The sequence below is a fragment of the Haliotis rufescens genome, unplaced genomic scaffold (assembly GCF_023055435.1).
Source record: "Haliotis rufescens isolate VD_foot unplaced genomic scaffold, xgHalRufe1.0.p SCAF_7, whole genome shotgun sequence".
Taxonomy (NCBI): Eukaryota; Metazoa; Mollusca; class Gastropoda; order Lepetellida; family Haliotidae; genus Haliotis; species Haliotis rufescens.
In genome coordinates this window covers 44,715,079-44,732,309 of record NW_025964361.1, presented here as the reverse complement: position 1 = coordinate 44,732,309, position 17,231 = coordinate 44,715,079, and the positions used below count along the sequence as shown (strand labels likewise).

Here is a 17,231-nt window from a genome sequence, read left to right as displayed (position 1 = left end):
GGCGGCCGTTCTACCACAAGACCACGGAGGCGGCCGTTAGTGTTTAGCATAGTTATGTATCGTGTGTATTAGTGCGATGTCAGTGCGTGCGGTCACCCGGGAAGATATGGGTTAGAATAGGTATTCTTTAAGATTTTTCTTAGGGTTGGGTAAATACGCTCCAAATGTTGCTGTTAATGGAGATATGGAATGGATTCCTCCGATAATTAGACAGTGGATGTGTATTGTTAGACAGTATTGTTGTTTTACTAAAATGTCCCTTAGATTAAATAAGTATGTTTTTATGTGGTCTGAACGTTATGCTAGTGGACGTGTGAAAAACTGGAATTTTCGTGTGAGGGCAAAGCTGAACGAATGGGGTCTGAATATTTCTGAGAATGTTAGCGTGAAAAGTGTAGTTGTACGTGTGCAAGATATATGCATGGGAAAGTATGTGTCTGATTGGAATGAACGGTTATGCAAGCCTGGCGGAAGAACGGGTGGTAACAAATTACGTACGTATAGAATGTTTAACGATTGGTATGGATGTGAAAGTTATGTAAGTATGTATATGCCTCGTTCTTACCGCTCTGCCTTCTCCAAATTTAGATCAGGTACTGCTCCTCTGAAGTTGGAAACAGGCAGATATACGAATATGAATGTGAATGCAAGAGTGTGTTTTCAGTGTAAGGAAAGTATTGAAGATGAATGTCATGTATTGCTTGATTGCCCTGTGTACGATGATTTGCGTGAAAGTTTATACGAAAAGGTGAGTTTTAGCTATCCCAACTTTCTAGAGTTATGCAATACGGATAAATTTATTGTACTTTTTAAATATAATGTATATTTTACAGCCAAAACCTAATTTTTAATTCTCCAACGAGGAAAAAATATTTTATATGGCTAGTTACGGGTAGTATATTTTCATACCCCTTTTACACCAATATATTTATGCTGTACATACTGTGATACATTTTAAGTCTCTCGTAACCCTTAACGGGTGGCTCACTTTTATGTCCTTTTATATGTATTTATGTAATTATTTCTGTGAGGTGAGACTCAAATAAACAATCTGTCTGTCTGTCTGTCTGTCTATTCAGCAACCCACGCTTGCCGTTATAGGCGACTAGGTTCGTAAGAGGCTACTAACGGGATCGGGTGATAAGGCTCGCTGACTTGGTTAATGCATGTCATTGTATCCAAATTGCGTGGATCGATGATCATGATGTCAATCAATGGATTGTCTGGTTCACACTCGATTATTTACAGACATGCGTCATATAGCTGGAATATTGCTGAGTGCGGCGTTAAACAACAAACAAACAAACAAACAGAGTGTGTGGTCAAAGTTGGATGTGGGTGTCAAATTTTGATTAGAGTGGGTGTGGTGAAAGCTTGATGTCAATGTTTGGTCATAATTTGATGTTAGTGTGTGTGGTCACATTTTGATGTTAATATGTGTGGTCAAGGTTTGATGTTAGTATGTGTATGCGTTCGAGTAAGTGTGAGTGTGTGTGTGTGATCAAAGTTCGATGTCACTGTGTGTGTGATCAAAGTTCGATGTCACTGTGTGTATGTGTGTGTGTGTGTGTGTGGTCAAAGTTTGATGCCACTGTGTGTGTGTGAGAGAGAGAGAGTATGTGGGATAATAGTTTGATGTCACTGTGTGTGTGTGTGTGTGTGTGTGTGTGAGAGAGAGGGGGGGGGGGGGGGGGGGGGAGTATGTGTGTGTGTGTGTGTGTGGTCAAAGTTTGATGTCACTGTGTGTGAGAGTGTGTGTGTGTGATCAAAATTGGATGACACTATGTGTGATCACAGTTGATGTCAGTATGTGAGTGTGTATGTGATCAAAGTCTGATGTCACTCTGTGTGAGATCAAAGTGTGATGTCTGTGTGTGTGAGGGAGAGTATATGTGATCAAAGTTTGATGTCACTGGGTGTGTGTGCGTGAGAGTGAGTGCGTGTGTGATCAAAAAGTGATGGTACTGTGTGTGATCACAGTTCGATGTCTGTGTGAATGAGTGTGTGTGATCAAAGTTTGATGTCACTGTGTGTCTGTGCGTGAGAGTGAGTGTGATCAAAGTTTGATGTCACTGTGTGTCTGTGCGTGAGAGTGAGTCAAAGTTGATGTCTGTCTGTGTGTGATCAAAGTTTGATGACACTGTGTGTGTGGTTAAAGTTTGATGTCACTGTGTGTGAGAGAGAGAAGTGGGCTACATGACGGCGGTCTGTATATAATCGAGTTTGGACCAGACAATCCAGTGATTGATATCATGAGCATAGATCTACGCAAATGGGATACGATGACATGTATCAACCAAGTCAGCGAGCCTGACCGCCCGATCCCGTTAGTCGCCTCTTGCGGCAAGCATGGGTTGCTGAAGACCTATTCTACCCCGCATCTTCACGGGTCTAAAGTGGTAACACTTGACTGGTTGTTAGCTTTGCGATTAATTGGTACACATTGGAAACATTTCTTCTTAACGATCATACTTCTCTGTATGTTTCTATGACTCGCGTTTCTTTTGACGGTGAGTATAGTTAAGATTTAAAAGGCATTAAACAACAGTTGCGTCCCTTTAGGCACGCCAGAAACCTATGTTTGACGGTTCGAATCCCGGTTCGCCCAGATTAAGTTACTTGGACTGTCAGCACCACACCCGTTCCACCGGAGTGGTAAACGTCTGGGACCTGATTAACTTCGGAGTTTCCTCCCACATTAAGGTGGCACGCTGTGATATAACTGGAATAAAGTTTAAAAGCGGCGTTAAAACTCAACTCACTCACTCACACAAACAACAGTGAATTTCTATCATAAAATGCGAACAGTATATCATTTACAGTCCTCCCACATGCGACATTGTGAAATAAGCTTTTGAAATATGACACGGGGATTTCTAAGGTGCACAGCATGGAGCGACAGGTGTGTGGAATATGAAATGAATTCAGAGCACACTAGCGTTTAAACTGTAGTATATCATGGGTTTCTGATTTATTACGAACTGAACGAATATCCGAAAAGAACCCGTTTAAGTCTTTGTATTGAGAACAGGTTTAGGAAAGACGACACTAAAACCTTATAAAAGTGCCGATACCATGCATCCACACTTCGTTATTCCTTACTGAAAGTTCTGTGTTCAATACATTCCAATAACAGAGATTGCGAGAACAGAATTGCGGTTCGATACATATTCAGATAACAGAGTTGTGGTTCGATACATATACCGATAACAGAGTTGTGGTTCGATACATATTCCGATAACAGAGTTGTGGTTCGATACATATTCCGATAACAGAGTTGTGGTTCGATACATATTCCGATAACAGAGTTGTGTTTAGATGTACATATTCAGATAACAGAGTTGTGGTTCGTTTCATATTCAGATAACAGAGTTGTGGTTCGATACATATTCCGAAAACAGAGTTGTGGTTCGATACATATTCTGATAACAGACTTTTGGTTCGATACATATTCAGATAACAGAGTTGTGGTTCGATACATATTCAGATAACAGAATTGTGGTTCGATACATATTCCGATAACAGAATTGTGGTTCGATACATATTCCGAGAACAGAGTTTTGGTTCGATACATATTCAGATAACAGAATTGCGGTTCGATACATATTCCGAGAACAGACTTTTGGTTCGATACATATTCCGAAAACAGAATTGTGGTTCGATACATATTCCGAGAACAGAGTTTTGGTTCGATACATATTCCGATAACAGAATTGTGGTTCGATACATATTCCGAGAACAGAGTTGTGGTTCGATACATATACCGATAACAGAGTTGTGGTTCGATACATATTCCGATAACAGAGTTGTGGTTCGATACATATTCCGATAACAGAGTTGTGGTTCGATACATATTCCGAGAACAGAGTTGTGGTTCGATACATATACCGATAACAGAGTTGTGGTTCGATACATATTCCGATAACAGAGTTGTGGTTCGATACATATTCAGATAACAGAGTTGTGGTTCGATACATATTCAGATAACAGAGTTGTGTTTAGATGTACATATTCAGATAACAGAGTTGTGGTTCGTTTCATATTCAGATAACAGAGTTGTGGTTCGATACATATTCCGAAAACAGAGTTGTGGTTCGATACATATTCTGATAACAGACTTTTGGTTCGATACATATTCAGATAACAGAGTTGTGGTTCGATACATATTCAGATAACAGACTTTTGGTTCGATACATATTCCGATAACAGAATTGTGGTTCGATACATATTCCGAGAACAGAGTTTTGGTTCGATACCATTCAGATAACAGAATTGCGGTTCGATACATATTCAGATAACAGACTTTTGGTTCGATACATATTCCGAAAACAGAATTGTGGTTCGATACATATTCCGAGAACAGAGTTTTGGTTCGATACATATTCCGATAACAGAATTGCGGTTCGATACATATTCAGATAACAGAGTTGTGGTTCGATACATATTCCGATAACAGAATTGTGGTTCGATACATATTCCGAGAACAGAGTTTTGGTTCGATACATATTCCGATAACAGAATTGTGGTTCGATACATATTCCGATAACAGAGTTGTGGTTCGATACATATTCAGATAACAGAGTTGTGGTTCGATACATATTCCGATAACAGACTTTTGGTTCGATACATATTCCGAAAACAGAGTTGTGGTTCGATACATATTCCGATAACAGAATTGTGGTTCGATACATATTCCGATAACAGAGTTGTGGTTCGATACATATTCCGATAACAGACTTTTGGTTCGATACATATTCCGATAACAGAGTTTTGGTTCGATACATATTCCGAGAACAGAGTTGTGGTTCGATACATATTCCGATGACAGAATTGTGGTTCGATACATATTCCGATGACAGAATTGTGGTTCGATACATATTCCGAAAACATAGTTGTGGTTCGATACATATTCCGATAACAGAGTTGTGGTTCGATACATATTCCGATAACAGAGTTGTGGTTCGATACATATTCCGATAACAGAGTTGTGGTTCGATACATATTCCGATAACAGAGTTGTGGTTCGATACATATTCAGATAACAGAGTTGTGGTTCGATTCATATTCCGAAAACAGAGTTGTGGTTCGATACATATTCCGATAAAAGAGTTGTGGTTCGATACATATTCCGAGAACAGAATTGTGGTTCGATACATATTCTGATAACAGAGTTGTGGTTCGATATTCCGATAACAGAGTTGGGGTTCCATATATACCGATAATAGAGTTTAGGACCAATACATTCTTTGCGTAGCGATATGATCCTAGTTTTAGCTTTAAAGACATTAGCAAGTTAGGGTTCAGAAGCAAAACGAAAAACAATACAACGTAAACTAGAAATATCTCCATTCACTTCCAGATTGGCATTATACAGGGCGGTTATCCATAAACATAACGTTATTAGGTTGTACCAGTTTTCACGTGCAATGGCGAAAGAAATGCAATACCCAGATAAGAGTATCTGGTCATATCCGGCTAAGCTCAGAAGGATATTCTATCGCTGGCACATGTTTGACTCCTATTCTAAAGTCAGACACGGCTATCATTAAGGTTAAGGTCAAGGTCAACGGAACTAATGAACAGAACAACGCTCTCAATCCCCATATCAAGTGGGTTGAGTTTGATTTTCCAGTTTTATAACAGTGTGTCATTATAATATGGGAGGAAAGCCAAACCTCAGGAGTGAATTAGTGTAGGCATTATTCCAGCTATGAAACAACGACCTGTATATAAACGAATCTGGACCAGACAAACTCTGACTGAAGGCATCGATCACCCCCACGCCATCGGTCATGAAGGGGTGGCCCAATCGTCTAAGGCGCCGCGATTCGCTGTGCAGAGTTGCGTCCCTTGGGCACGCCAGAAACCTATGATTGTGGGTTCGAATCCCGCTTCGCCCCGATTATGTTTCTAGGTTTGTCAGCACCATACCCGTGCTCGTGGGTTTCACCGAAGTGGTAAACGTCTGAGACCTGCATCACTTCGGGCTTTCCTCCCACATTAAGCTGACACGCCGTGATATAACTGTAATACTGTTAAAAGCGGCGTTAAACCCAACTCACTCACTCACTCACTCTTAGCACATGGTCCGCCCCAGCGTGTGACACCTTCGTTGCCGTACTTTGAGCAAACCTCCATGAATGGACCATATAGCTGGGATGAGCTTGGCCTTGGAATGGTAAAGGTACGCAACTCTGCACAACAAATACGTGAGGGTTTTCATAAATAAATGTCACTAAGGTTGGATATCCCACAGCGAACACCAATATATACGACGTGAAGTATTACACCAAACCCGACACGGTGTGAAAAGCACTTGACAACAGACTGTTGTTCCATTGCAATCGATAACTCAAAGTATATTCAATGCTTCTGTGTCACGAAATGGCGGGCTGCAATGGGTAAATTCCTTACCGGGCAAGGTCGGACGAGTCCATTTTTCAGCCGTGAGGAAGAAACGTATTCGAAGGCTTATCTTTCACACAGGACTTCTTATTGTACATAATGTTGCGGACTGTAGCAGGACCAGCCAGTGATCCTGGGATGGCTGAAGTCAACCACGTGGGGAATACAGGTCTTGTGATGGAGATAACGCAGGCTGATCCCCCCGATGACGACAAGGTGTGTCCATAGCAACTTCTTGCTTCCGCTGTACCTACTAACGCCTAACAATCAAACATGATTTTTCTGCTGTTTCAAACTTAAATTTATTTTCAAGTAGACAAGGGTCAACCGGCTATGATTTACACTATGGGATAACCCCATGGACATTAACGACTATGTTTCATAGCATGTGCCCAAGCTCTGGTTCTTACGTAATCGGTGCATTGTGTCAATATGTAGTCTAGTTTGATATACACGATAACATTTGGAACCAAATGTTTTATCAACTTGACTCAAACTTGCTGGGAATGTCAGTTTGCAGAGCCTTGTTCGCCTTTTAGGTGTCTCCCGCTTGTAAGTGGCGTCTAAACTAGGGATCGAGGGCATGGACGAACCGGCTCATCTCATGGGGGTAATCATTGTATGTTGGTTGCTGGCCACAGAGGGGGGCGCCTAGCTTGTGTATGCCTGCGTGGGACTGTACCCGGGGGATGGATCAGTCTCTATCATTGGCTTCATACTGACACAGTTAGAGCTTTATAGTGTCCTCCCCGACATTATAGCTTTAATGAACTTGAGGTCAAAGGCGAACGAATAAGAGGATAATATTGCTACTGTCTTCCGTCCACACTTGCTGACTGAGCAAAATGCGAATGATAAGAATGAAGTTCATCATATTTACCTAACCTAACGTGGTTCGGATTTATCAAAGGATATTTTCCGTAGAATGACGTAGTAACATGAACCTCTTACAAAATATACAAGGGCTTATTCCATAGAATTACATACTGATTTAGATTTTCTACAAAACTTAAAAGGGTGTATTCCAAAACATTGCATACTGGATTGGGCGTTCTACAAAGCATCCAACGGCATATCCCATAGAATTACATACTGACTTGGACGTTCTACAAAAAGAAATATAAAGGCATATTCCATAGAATTACATACTGACTTGGACGTTCTACAAAAAGAAATATGAAGGCATATTCCATAGAATTACATACTGACTTTGACGTTCTACAAAAAGAAATATGAAGGCATATTCCATAGAATTACATACTGACTTGGGCGTTCTACAAAAAGAACATACTGACTTGTACGTTCTACAAAAAGAAATATAAAGGCATATTCCATAGAATTACATACTGACCTGGACTTTTCACAAAACATCCAAGCGTATATTCCGTAGAATAACGTATTGATTTCGACGTTCCACAAATCTTTTCCAACGGCATATTCCAAAGACTTTCATGCTTTCATGATTTGAACTTTCTGCAGGCATCTGATGGCATATTCCATAGAATAACATACTGACTTGGATATTCTACGAAAAAACCGTCCATATTTATTTGAATTAAACTTGCTAGGACTTGCTAGTCAGTTCGAACCTAGTATCTCTGCAACATCGTTAGGCCAAAAAAGTCTTGGATATTTTCCGTAGAATGACGTATTAACACGAACCTCTTACAAAATACACATGGGCATATTCCAACATTGTTGGGTCCTAATAAATATTATAAATCTGACAGCAACATTATGTTGTTATTCTTGTTGCGATCTTTACCGTTGACGGTATGACTCAAAAAAATGTTATGTTCTTATTTTCTTTCTTCTGAATTTTCGATTTCTAATGTCAGCAGATCCGTAAACCAAGAAAATAAAATAAGTCCTTATGTACAGTGTGTATCAGAGCTGTCTATCATTAGGCAATGCTCTGTTATAGAAATATACAAAGATTCCGTATAGCCGACAGAGTGATCGGATTATTTGCACTAATTAATAATATGCAGGCAGGTTCTGCCATGCAAACTAGCCATGTGCTGGCGGCGAGAAAACAGGGGTTCTGGCATCATCGCTAAAAATAGACCTTACTTCATACTGCTCTGCGTCTATTTCTGTGCATCTGGTGCATGTTGGCGACAAGCTAGTGCATGTAGCAGCTGTGACTCAATTTATGAAGAGTATTATACCTAAAGATATTTGTTACTGATGCACACGAATCCAGGGTATGGGCAAAAACCTTTGCCTATAATAAAATGTTAACATGGACATTCAGTCTCCTATAGCAACAATTAATTAAGAAGGGAATGCTTAAATAGAAGTAATATTTGTAAGAAAACTATTATTTTCGATAGTGGGTGGATCAGTGATGTGTGAGACTGAATATTGTTTTTCGGATATCGCTTCTTATTCTGATAGAAGAGGTTGAACAATTCTTTTTCACATTTTTATTCGGGTCATGCGGCATATCCAGCGAACAATATAGTAGATTTTTTTTTAAACGAGCAAAAACATTTTTTTCTGTATTTTCTTGAATAAAATATATTTCGTAAATTATGAACGAATTCTCCCATAAATTGCGGTACATGGGTGTATTCTTTCTTTGCCCGACAGTAATCAACAGCTTTATAAATTACATCTGATTGTTTGTAATGATATACTTCCAGGCAAGAGAAAGTATACAACCATGTTGATGGTGGCTAAAAATGAAACATATAAGAAATGGTTATTCGATGGTGATGTAATTGATAGGGTATCATAGTTGTGTTTTGGACCTTACGTTTGCAGCGTTTCGGCGACTTTTTTCAGCCTAGTTTGTTTGTTTGTTGCTTAACGCCGCACTCCGCATTATTCCAGCTATATGACGTCGGTCTGTAAATAATCGAATCTGGAACAGACAATCCAGTGATTGACATCATGAGCATAGATCCACGCAATTGGGATACGATGATATGTATCAACTAATCAGCGAGTCTGACCACCCGATTCCGTACGACAAGCATCGTACGGCAAGCGTGGGTTTCTGAAGGCCTATTCTAACCCGGATCTTCACGGGTCCCTATTACTACTGAACGACTGGTTGATACTGTCCACGAGAGGTTCACACCATGCATATACCAGTCGATAGGTAGATTGTTGGTGGGTCGGGATGTGCACCAGAGTGACTGAGTGAGTATGGTTTTACGCCGCTTTTAGCAATATTCCAGAAACATCAATGCGGAGGACACCAAAAATGGCCTTCACATATTACAATTGTAGGGAATCGAGTCCGGGTCTTCGGCATGTTGAACGGACGCTTTAACCACAAGGCTACCCACCGATCCTGCATGTGCACCAGAGAAACTAGTGACTAAAGTTGTGACACGCAATCAGCTAATTCACAGAGCATGACTACAGAATTAGATGCCTCATACAACAAGCAAATCGAGTGACGGAATTTATTTTGTCTGTTGGGTGACAGCTGCCACATGGTTGGCCTAATCAGTGTTATTATCGTGTCAAGACATGTCGTGGAGTTCATAAGGTGAAACCTCCGTCGTGAATCTCACCGTCAGTGATGCGTAAACTGACAGTTCATCACCCAGGTCTTCACATGCCTTCATCTCGCTCCCTCTGGTCACCCGTGAAGACCCGGGGTAGATTAGGTCTTCAGCAAACCTTGCTTCCCGTAAAAGGCGACTTTGCTTGTCGAAAGAGGCGACTAACGGGATCGGGTGGTCAGGCTCGCTGACTTGGTTGATGCATGTCAACGTGTCCCAATTGCGTGGATCAATGCTCATGATGTCAATGACTAGATTGTCTGTTCCAGACTCGATTATTTACAGACCGCCGTCATATAGCTGGAATATTGCTGAGTGCGGCGTTAAATTGCATCAAACTGCTTTGCAGACCATTGTGGCGCCATTGGTTACCACGACGTCACAATCAAATGACATCACTAATGGCTCTTCTACTGAAGCTGTTAGCAGTGCCTTTTACACTTAAGACACTGCTTATTACTGTCTTCAAACTGAAAAGGTTGGAAGAATGATGTTGGATGATAAATAAAATCTCACCCTTGTGTCTTTTTATATCAAATATATCATCAATCGTCGACAAGCCTCAGAGGTTTAATCTTTTATCGACTCGTGTTGGTATATCTGATATCAAAAGATACTCGGATGATATCCTCCATTTATCACCCATTTATCACAGGAGATAGCGCTTGGGAGAGATCACGCGATATCTACATTGTAGATATCACTGCAATGACCACAATGCTCTGCAGACCATTGTCATTGGTTACCATGACGTCACAATCAAATGACGTCACCAATGGCTCTGATACTGAAGCTGTTAGCAGTACCTTTTTACACTAAAGACACTGCTCATTACTGTCTACAAACTGAAAAAGTTGAAAGAATGATGTTGGATGATAAATAAAATCTCAACCTCGTGTCTTTTGATATCAAATATATCAACACTGGTTGATATATTTGATATCAAAAGACACTCGGGTGAAATTCTCTATATCTCAACCATCCGTTACGTATTGTTGGATTTGATTGACGCTGAAGCATGCCGCAAATGCTTTAAAATGTCATAAACGTCAGAATGGTGAAGAAAGCACTGATCGCATTCGAGCTTTGGTTGACCTATCTTTGCATTGTTGGCTGACTTAGGTCATAATGCGGTCGACAACAGCGCTTTGTGGCTTTTAGTACGAAAACAGGTAAACGGGGCATAGCCTAGTGGCTAAGGGCGTTCGTTCGTCACGCAAAAGGCCAGATTATCGAAACGACCGTAGCCCTAAAATTATCGTAAAGTTATCGTGAGGAAATCGTAGGCTATCGTAGCCTATTTTCGAAACTATCGTAGCCCTGAGATATCTTAAGATAGCCCCATACCTGTCGTAAGTTTATTTTATCTTCATCCAAGATGGCGGTATACTTTGCCATAGATATTTAGGCAAACAATAAGTCTGCTCTACGTTCAAACATTGACATTTCATTTTGTGTGTGATTCAAATTGACACTTCGAAAACACGAAGAACGCATCACTGATTTCACGTCAGAAATGTTCTTAATCGATCCACATAACTATGGAGTCGATAGCTTAAACTATATTTCTATCCAAGTCCATGCTGGAGAAGCGTGAAACAACGTACCTTTTCGATAATTTGGGAAGGATAAAAATGGAAGGTGTCGGCAGGCTATTTTTATGACTGTGACCTTATTGATAACTCAGGGGCAGCTAATCTTAGTTCATACTCTAGTTGAGAGTGGTTTCCCTTTGTATTCGCCCGGCGAGACTTTGCGCAATGTTACAGTTTTCATAAAGCGCAGTTCCCCTGTTATATGTTCTAGATCGCATTTATGTCAATGCTTTAGTCTTTATTTTCGCAATTTATAAAATTACATCAATCTACATATGTAAAAAAAACCATAAAGGTTTCGCATCAGTTTTTACATCTAAAATCGTGAGGGAGGAGCGGTTTTAACAATTGAATTTTAACTATACAGTGAAGTTTTTATTGACTTAACTAGGAAATATATGTGATCAAATATTTGTATGGTATATTTAACATTTTTCTAGCAAAAGTAATTGTATTTTGTTTCATTTTAAATACAATACCTAGGTTATCTATTCTATTTGGAGACAAATATTTGATAACAAGTGATTAATGACTGTCTGTTGAACAATTGCATTCTTTAAAAACAGGTGATCAACGGCATATAGATGTATTCCATTAAATATAACAATTTATTGAAAATTTGACAACAAAAGTTAAGCACAGATTTTCGTATCGAAAAAAAAGGGTTCCCATTCGGGTTTAAAATGTCGTCAAAAAGTAGAATAGTTTGAACATCGTCCAAAATTCACTTTCCAATATTATGTTCGCAGAAAACATTTATTGAATGAAGTTTACTGATCAATATAAAATAGACATTTTCAACACAATAATCTTTGAATTTTGCATTCAATAAACCGATGTTAAAATAATTATTGATTTTGGTCTTTTTGATAATTAAGTGTACATCTACCCATTTTATATTAAAAAATATAGATAGATATTTGAGACCATTCAGACAATAAAATCGTTGTAAAGTATAGGGTCAACGGACAAATACAGGTAATGCTGTCAGACAAGCCAAATATCATCGAACTACGTTCTGGAATAGATTTGACACATTTGAATGTATTTCGCTCCTCAGACAGATTTAAATGAAATAAGACAAATCAGTTTATTAGCTCTACTTAATTTAAAAGGATAGAAAAGGACTACATTATATGTATGTTCACGTTAACTTGGGGCGAGTTCCATGAGACAACATACCTTGACAATTCCAAAATTATCTCTCTTTGCGAACGAAAATTAGTGTCGCTTTTAAATATTGAAAAGAATTATGGATCCAGTATACATCATGTAACATCAGACTTGAACACGCATCTTAAATGCTGAATGTCTGCTGTTCAATCAAAGGTCTAGTCATTTTCATTTAGAATAACGTCCCTTACTTTCGTCCTTGACTTTGTACGCAATATGTCCACATAAAGTTCTGCGCGCTCGCGAGAGGACCATTTGAAGGGAAAATAGTGAAGAATCTTTTTGCACAATATTTCAATTTTAATAGCTATAGTGTGGTAACACTACGCTTATTGATTATAACATGTATTGGATTTGAAAAATGTCTTTGCATAGCATGCGAGTGCTATTTGTGTTCTGGTAGTCATGGCATATTTTATCATAAGAACAAAACGTCTAGATGTAGGACATAATTATGTAGGATTGTACAGAATTTCACTTAAATAGCTGCGTGTTAAACAATGGTACCTGACAATGTGATCATGAATTCCGTGTCACTTCTCCATGTTGTTAATTTTCAGCGGCTGGGAAATCCCCGTGACGTCATTGGGAAACACCCCGTTTTTTAAAATCTCTAACACAAATGAGTTCTCTGTCAGAGTTACGATTGCTTATCTTTGAACGTAAGTTGTTAACATTAATCGTAGCTAAGATCGTTTCAAAAATCTAGACCCTGGGCTCTATTCAACACACTGGTACAAAGTGTGAAGCCCATTTTGGGTGTCGCCCGCCATGATATTGCTGGAATATTGCTAAAAGTGGCGTAAAATCCATACGTCAGCATACCCCGATTACGTGGATCGTTGTTCGTGCTTTAATCACTGGATGGCCTGGTCCAGACGTGATTATTTACAAGCCGAAGTGATATAGCTGGAATATGGCTGAACCTAACCCACCACGTCTCTGATAAAACGGTGGATCGGCAAACAATGAAAGAAACCATAAAACGCCACCAGAACAAACACGCCGCCGCTGGTTTCAAGCCGGTCGAGGTTGCACGGCTCAAACCAGCCGCTGACACGTGTTCGGTGTTCTGGGTCTATGTTGGTTGTTCGTAGTCTGTGTTCGCGGTTTGTGAGTATCATACCATGGGTCTATGCAGTCTGTGTATGATATGGATATATATAAATTGTTCTCTGCGTGCATTGTGCATTTATATATTCTTTAGAATGCCCGTGTATTTGGTCCTGTTTTATGTAATTCTACATGCAGTCAATGCCAGCATGGCCAGTGTCACTATTAAGCTTTCCAGTCAGTGTGTATTTTATTTCTGTGCTGATATACGACCCTTCAATAAACTGACTGTCTCGTTCGAAATAAAAAAGAGACATGCCGGTAATCTGGAGGTCAGATATAGTTTAGTAGGACAAGGTATCATTGTGTCGTGATTTTCTCTCAAATTGTTTAAAGTTTAGAGTTATTGAAATATCAGGGTATTTATTTATATATATAAGGACGTGGGGAAAAGTAACTACAATAACAACAACAACACAGCCCTCTCTGTCCAGCGTGTGAAATAGTCTCAACATTCTTCTGGCGAGGTGGGCTGGTTAGCCTTAAAAGTTATACTAGCCAGTTTCAACTTTCACTTTAGTATGCGAGTTTATTTTCCAGAAATTTGATTCTGCAAAGTTAATAAAGTAAACCCAAATTGCAAAACATGAGTCAGATATTATATTTGAATCCAGTGGCAAGATGGTATTAGTATCACAGTACTGATCTGAAAGTCTGAAAGTGAATCTGCATTGCCTAGCGTAGTCAGAGTAATGTCTTCAAAAATGGTTGCAGCCCAAGTTCATCGCAACATGCTAAACGCTTAAACAGTTACTTATTACCATCAAAACTCATTTCAGAGTCTTTAGCCCGACTTAAAAATTAGCTAGCCACTGGCTTGGGGTTAAGCGGTTATATCGCACACCGTCTCCTCCCCCCTCTCCCCCCCCCCCCCCCCCCCCCCCTCTCTCTCTCTCTCTTCTCCTCCCCCCTCTCGTCTCCTTCCCCTCGCTTCTTCCCTCTCCCCTCCGCTTCCCACCTCCCTCTCTTCTCCTTCCCTACTCTCACTCTCTCCTTTCCCTCTCTGTCTCCAAAGTAGCACATTATATAACCGCTGCGGGCGCCGCTAGTGAAGTTACAGATGTCCTCACATGCCCTTCACCACAACTTAGCATACATGGGGTTTCACCTTAATAGATAGTAATTTCATCCGTGTGGCCCAAAACGCAGGTGTTCAGTCACCAACAACCATTATATCTGATCATGTAGATAATTAACGGGTATCCGCGGAAAGTATTATTACTGATCCACGCCGGGGGGGGGGGGGGGGGGCACATGCATCCAGACATGCCCCCCGGACCCTGATGTGGGTGTCGGTACATCGTCTCTGCATAACAGTTAAGCTTCATATTTTAAAAAAAGCGACGGGCGGTCAACTCCTGTTGTGCTGGAATGGTAAGTGGTCAGATTTTCATTTCACATGAAATCGACAGAGAAAGGGTCCCATCATGTAAATATCATTATGAAAAGTAATGCTACATAAAGAATTATTTCATGTTTCACTTAACATTATGTTTCATTCAATGTGACATGAGGACATGACCAACTGTCTATGGGAGAGAAGAGAGATGGGGGGGGGGGGGGGGGGGGGGAGTGAGAGAGGGGGACTTAATGGAAAGAGAGGGAGAGGAAGATACGGGGGAAGTGGGAGGGAGAGACGGGAAGTGAGAGAGAGGGGAGGTGAGAGAGAGAAGGGAGGGGCTTATTGAATAGGGAGACAGAGGGAGACAAGTGAGAGAAAGAGAAGAGAGTGGGGGGAGAGAGGAAGTGGGGGCGGGGGACTTAATGGAGAGAGAGGGAGATACAGGGAGAGGGAGAGGAAGTGAGAGAGAGTGAAGGGAGGGACTTAATGAATAGGGAGAGAAGAGAGGGACTTAATGAATAGGGAGACAGAGGAAGAGAGGGACTTAATGAATAGGGAGAGAGAGGGGGAGACAGAGGAAGTGAGAGAAGAGAGGAGAGGGGGGACTTAATGGATAGGGAGAGAGAGAAGGGATGGAAGAGGTGACGATGGAACGTAGGGGTTTGTTGGTTTTGTTTCCACTTCTCTCTCTATATTAAAACAATACATTCATGTGTAAATGTTTCTTTATTACACAGTGTTTAAAAACGGGCGAGTGAAAACTCTTCGCAAAGACTCCTTGAGCGACTAAAATGTTTCGGAGGGCTCGAAAACCGGCACTCAGCTTTATATTTCGAATGCTACGCCATATTTATTGAAAACAACTACTGCCCCAGATTGTCCTGTTTGTCTCGTGGTCTGCATTACAAATGGTCACTGTTGTCACAACAAATCTATATACTTCCTCGTTATACCATGTTGTCCGACCAATAACAACACTGATATAATCAATTCTTTGTGTGTGTGTGTGTTTTTCTAGTTTTATATAATAGTTTATTAATTATGTTTACAATTTTCTATATTATTGGAATTAATTACTAGTCACGTTATTTAAAAAAACACAATAAAAAATTATAAGAAGTTGACCGTTGTATTAAAACTAACACCAGTACCAGATGTGAAATTGTCATATGGGTTAATAAAGAAAACTCCAATGAATTACGCACTGAATTAACGAGGGGCTCAATAACAAGTCTAAAATTTTCCTACACGCGAGTCAAGGTTACGCAGAACCCCCCTTCCGAAAAATAATGGATCATTCCTACAGCCGATGCCCCGTTGCCGCTAAATCGTTGGAAGCATATTGGGATACAAGCGCTCGTGGCTTGACGACGTGAAAGCTGTTTGCTCTGCAAGTTTACTTGTTTCCTGAGAATTCCAAATTTGGAATCAGTCATTTATCAAAATGAAAAGCGATAAAAAGGTAAGACAAATTTCGTTTTTCGGTGTTAATCATTTTAAACGCAGCTAGACAATGCTGGTATTAAAGCAGTAACAGTAATGAAAAAAAAGGATGGAATTCGCGCTAGAATGTTATAGAACAATATTTTTATATGTCATCAATTTCCTAACCATAGAGGACATCTATTGTAAGTTACAGTGTTATTTTTATGTTGGCATAAATACAAAAGAACATACGTGATTCGTATAACAATATCGGCTGTCCACATGTGACCGACATATAATTATGTTTTCCCGTAGACATGGTGCGTTTTGGCGCGATGGTCTAGGATTATGAAAAACAGCAGCTGGTGCTCCGCTATGCGTTGAGGGAGGGCAAAGAGGGGAGGGGAGGGGGGATAGATTGAATCTCACTTGAATCACAGGACCATTTAACTAAAAATAATAACAAACAAAGCGGCAGACGTGGCCGAAGCCAACGAGATTTTTGCGAATTTGTTTATTATAATTATTAGTTATATGATCCTGTGCCTGAATGATAGTGAATTATTTCCAGTGGCCGCACGATAAAGCTCCCCAAACGCTGTTCAGTATAGCTTAACCGCTGTCTTACGCTAACCTCTTTTACCAAAGGAATTCATT

General features: G+C 40.2%; 1 protein-coding gene across 2 annotated transcripts in view; it reads left to right on the top strand.

Moving 5' to 3' along the window:
- Positions 1 to 6,489: 6,489 nt before the first annotated feature.
- LOC124115626 (sodium- and chloride-dependent glycine transporter 1-like) overlaps positions 6,490 to 17,231 on the top strand; it is a 63,635-nt gene continuing 52,893 nt past the window's right edge. The window contains exon 1 of one of the 2 annotated variants that reach the window (XM_046476682.2): positions 6,490 to 6,621. In XM_046476682.2, the coding sequence (XP_046332638.1) occupies positions 6,505 to 6,621 (117 nt within the window). In that variant the 5' untranslated portion in view covers positions 6,490 to 6,504. Of the gene's footprint in view, positions 6,622 to 16,454; positions 16,612 to 17,231 lie in introns of those variants that run through there. The other variant, XM_046476683.2, reaches the window with a different exon arrangement.